This window comes from Penaeus japonicus, unplaced genomic scaffold (assembly GCF_977035675.1).
Source record: "Penaeus japonicus unplaced genomic scaffold, GWHDUDI00000001_assembly GWHDUDI00000029, whole genome shotgun sequence".
Taxonomy (NCBI): Eukaryota; Metazoa; Arthropoda; class Malacostraca; order Decapoda; family Penaeidae; genus Penaeus; species Penaeus japonicus.
Window position 1 is genome coordinate 30,807,596 of NW_028234431.1, and position 4,814 is coordinate 30,812,409.

The window sequence follows — 4,814 nt, forward strand, 5'->3', positions numbered from 1 at the left end:
GATAAATAAACATATCTCGAAAGAAAACTTTAAGGGACTTTAAAGCCAAAAGGATAAGGCCATATTGAATCAGAATCAGACCCTCAGCATAAAATTCAATTATGAAAAATGAATAAAAATGAAATTGGAAATCCCGGCTGAACGAGACCCAGACACGGTCGTTCCTGAGTGAAGTCAGTGTTTCGACCCCCTCCCCCCCCCAAAAAAAAAGGTCTTTTGTAGGAGACAAGTTCAAGGAAAGAGAAGCTTTGTGTCTGAAGTGTACGTAGACTAGATATATAATACATCTGTAAGTTCACGAACATAGAATCTAGAGTTTGTGTAACCAGTGATTCCCAATTCCTCTTTCCCCAAGTATAAATACTTTATTCATTGTAATCACTGAATTATCATGTTGATTTGCCTTTCCCATCAACTTGCATCTCCTTGAACAAGATGACCGAACGCTCGCTAGCTAACTACTTGACTGCTGACGATTTTGATGATGTCAGCTTTTGATGATGTCAGCTTTTGGTGATTAGATTTTTTTTCCCGTTTTTTTTTTTTTTTTTTTTTTTATAGGAAATCTTGTTTGTCCTTTGCTATGTCTAGGCGTTTGTTCGGGGCCCATGAGTAGATATTTTTGTCATTGTTGGAATGAACAGCTTTTGAACTTCTTTTTGTTCTTCTGTTTTTGTTTTATACATTTATATATATTTATTTTTATATATAGATTTGAACATGATATAAAATATCAGTTCCGCAACTTAGGCATAACCCACAGTCATTTGGCAAACACAATATTGTAATGATGGTACAAGAGGTGTAAGATTTATTTCGTGTGATTAATTTCTGTATGTATGTAGCATACGCTTTCTCTCTCTTTCTCTCTTTCTCTCTTTCTCTCTTGCTCTTGCTCTTATTTTTACTCTTTCTTTTTCTCTTTCTCTTACTCTTACTCTTACTCTTACTCTTACTCTCTCTCTCTCTTCCCCCCCTTCTCTCTCTCTCTCTCTCTCTTTCTCTTACTCTCTCTCTCTCTCTCTCTCTCTCTCTCTCTCTCTCTCTCTCTCTCTCTCTCTCTCTCTCTCTCTCTCTCTCTCTCTCTCTCTCTCTCTCTCTCTCTCTCTCTCTCTCTCTCTCTCTCTCCGTATAACTAACAACATATTTTCCCTCTACGGTAATATACCTAAATCGTGTAGGTGCCTCTCCTGTAAAGCAGCTGTACGATATAATGATCATCATATTTACCTTATTACCTAATTTATCTTATGTATAGTACACTTGTCTCATTGTCTTGCAAGATATGATATCCGGTTTGTGAAGATATTGCAAGTTGTCTTAACATATTGATCGACGGAATAAGAATTAGATATATATTATTTTCATGTAGTCTTACGTTTAAGATTATTTACACTTATGCATTAGTTGTTTGTGACTTTTGTTGTGATGACAGCATAATTGTGTCATCATAGAAAAAATATTAGATATTTGTAGATTATTATAAGTTACGAGGAAACTTCCATAACTCGTAATGCATTCAACTTCGAACGACTGAATAGTCACGCATTAAGTTTAACAAAAACACTCTTAAGATATCAAGGCATAATTTTATGGCATATTGCAAACATTCTTCTTTGTCATAGACATTCCTTTTAAGATTACGGTGTATTTACAGTGATTTCCTTAGATATTATCATTATTTATCAAGTATATCTACACCGTGATTGTGTGGTTATGACTGATTATATGTTTGGCAGGTGAACCTTAAGGAAAAAAAATAGAACATTCTGGTTGACGAATTTCTTAATCAACGATAGATTTCTTTCCTTTTCTTTTAGTTTGTGTGATTTTGTTGATAACAGTCTGTATGGGTTTTCTGTAGGTTATTTGTAATCCGTTTTTTTTTAATATAATCATAGAGCAGCTTTTGTTATGTCGCTGACGTAGTTCGCTAATATATATATATTTTTTTTTCCGATATGTACACTAAATAATATAAAGACTTTTTTTCCTGTGATAGCGGCAATTTTCAACCATCGGTCATAGCATCGACTATTGCGCTTTTTGCTATAGAAATACTGTGATGTAGCCATGCCTTATAAAAGCAGTTTCTACTAGCATCACAAATTAGATAGTTCCACCCATTTCCCCAGCATTATTATTTTTTTTTAACCCCCATGTGGAAACTAGAAAACTACCCTCCTAGTAGTCAGCCATCGTAACTATGCGTCTCTGTGTCAGCAATGGTTGTTGGCTCGGCAGTAGGTAGTTCATGTGTAGTAATAGTGCCTGCGATCATTTACAGGCACGGTGATGATTTCAGGAACATGGCGAACACCCGAGCTCCGGACACCTACGTGAAGCTGGTACTCATGTCGTCCAGCGGCCAGGAGATCGCCCACAGCAAGACGTCGGTTCGGCGAGGACAGCCCAACCCGCTGTTCAAGGAGACGTTCATGTTCCAGGTAAACAAACAAACAAAAAACAAAAAAATCAGATCATTTGTGAGGTACTTTCATCGGGACGGGGTCTTTGAACCCTTAGATAAATAGTTTATGATAATGAGAATGATGTTTGTTTTCTTCTTTGTGGTAGTGGTAGGGATGTTCGAGCCTTTATATTATTTGTTTATATTATTATATTTATATTTATATAAATTCATATTATATTTATTATATTATTATGTTTATTATATTTATGTTTATTATATTTATGTTTATTATATTTATGTTTATTATATTTATATTATTATATCTATTTTATATTATTATATTTATGTCCCTTTGCAGGTGGCACTGTTCCAGCTACCTGACGTTACCCTCATGGTGTCAGTGTACACCAAGAGGAGTATGAAGAGGAAGGATATGATTGGCTGGTTCGCTCTGGGCCTCAACAGCTCGGGAGAAGAGGAACTGACCCACTGGAACCAAATGCGAGACTCGAAAGGAGAGCAAGTCTGCCGCTGGCATGTTCTCATCGAATCCTAAGGCAGACTCTCGACAGAGATTCCCCAGCCTTTTAGCTTCGACTGTACGAGGAGGGCGTGTCCTCCTCGACGGCGTTATTGCTTACCTTGGATGCGCCTGGAGGTCTTCACGGAAATATGCTGAAGAAGAGTTTTTGAGTCTGCCTTTATCTAGGCCGTGCAAAAGGGGCGCTAAATTGTTTAATGCACTGTTCACCTCCATCCCTCTTTGGGTGGAAGGCCTACTTTGGTTTCGGCCGTACCTTGAGTCTTTCCCTTGTTCTTTGTCACATTTTGGGTCTCAGGTTCTCCCTGACTCTTGGCCTCTCGAGTCTGGGTTCACATTCGACCATGCCTCTCATTGCTGGGGTCACTGACCTTGAGAATGAAATGTATGTCAACGCATCATCTCCAGAGTTACACATAGCATTGCAATCTGCCTCACAATGTCATTAGCTTGTATTTATTTGGTTACTGTTTCCAGCCCTTTCTTGAAGAGTATATAGTGGTTCAAAAGAACAATAAATAGATATCATCTTGAGACATGTGATATTTTGTCTTGAGTGTGAAATCTTTATGAAATTATCCGTAATAATGGTTAAAAAAAAGATACCTGGTACATTCCAAAAACAAAGGCTTTAATCTGTGATTTCTCAGAGTATATATATATTATTTATTGATCAAAAATACTGTAGACACTATGAAGACGGAGCTGGTCTCCCACACTGTATCGTCCCTGTACTGTACCTTGTCGTTACTCTTTATATTCACAATCCCTCCCTGCTTAGCTAGAAATACGAACTCTGACGTCACAACGAGTATAAGGAACCGTGATTGGCTGCTTCAGGTGGAGGTTCGTCTCCACTCACACTCACGATCGAACGCTTCTGTGCTGATTTCAGAAACGTCAAATATTACTCGCATTTCACACTAATACAAAATATTGACAAACTGCAAATCCTCTTTGAAACCAATGCCTTTTGGGGGAAAATGCATGTAGACTCCTTAGTATATTTTCCGATTCTTTATCTTCATGGTCCTTCCGGTGGATTTGTTTGCCATCCTTTTCGGTTTCGGTTTCTGAGCAGTTCACTTAGCTTGGTTCACACGTGTTAGGTTTATGTCTTCCTGGATAAGAGATTGTAGGTCTTTAACTTTGAGAATTGTATTATCATGTTTCCAGAATTCATCCAGCATGTAACTTAGAAACTTTTATATGTAAGGTGAATGTTTTTGTATATTTATTTGTTCAAGAACCAACAAAATCATCAGCAGCAGCAACGTATGTGTATAACTTTTTTAATCCATCTCGCAGACAGATCAGTATAGGTGACATAGTTTGTAAAAGTGTCTCTCCCTGTGTACCAGGAGTGAAGCACAAGAGCAAAAGATATAACAAAGTTACTGGTTGTAGTAGTCGTTAGTCTGTTGATCAGTGTCGAATCTGACTCTGTCAAAAGAAAAGAAGAAGAAAAAAAAATAAAAAGAATATAAGTGATTTCGCGAGACATGGTGAATTTCGATATTAGCTAATAGAAACGTGGCGAGTTTTGAACTATTGTATGCATTGTGTTTTAACCCCCCCTCGAATATATTATACCCTGTAAACTTCCCAGCAAGAGTCGATAGATGACAGAAATCTCCCACTGCTTAATTAAGACCACGTATCACTGCATTCTTAATGTCACACACATATTGTGAAACATTTTGGCCCATTTCGATATATCTCAAGAGACTTGGCTGCACCTGTATGACAACATTCTAGCACCAAAATAATGACAATCAGATGTTTACGGCAACTTTCCAAATTTTACCAATCGGGTTTGCAGTTTTCCTGAACATGTTTTAAACTCGTTGGTTTGAAAAC

At 37.3% G+C, this 4,814-nt stretch overlaps 1 protein-coding gene across 4 annotated transcripts in view; it reads left to right on the top strand.

Annotated features, from left to right (window-relative positions):
• The window catches only part of Syt14 (Synaptotagmin 14), a 92,170-nt gene extending 87,737 nt beyond the window's left edge, over positions 1-4,433 (top strand). For 2 of the 4 annotated variants that reach the window (XM_086554251.1, XM_086554253.1), the window contains exons 9-10: positions 2,288-2,447; positions 2,772-4,433. In XM_086554251.1, coding sequence (XP_086410377.1) covers positions 2,288-2,447; positions 2,772-2,969 — 358 coding nt within the window. In that variant the 3' untranslated portion in view covers positions 2,970-4,433. The remainder of the gene's footprint in view (positions 1-2,287; positions 2,448-2,771) is intronic. The other 2 variants (XM_086554254.1, XM_086554255.1) reach the window with 2 other exon arrangements.
• The last annotated feature ends 381 nt before the right edge of the window (positions 4,434-4,814 follow it).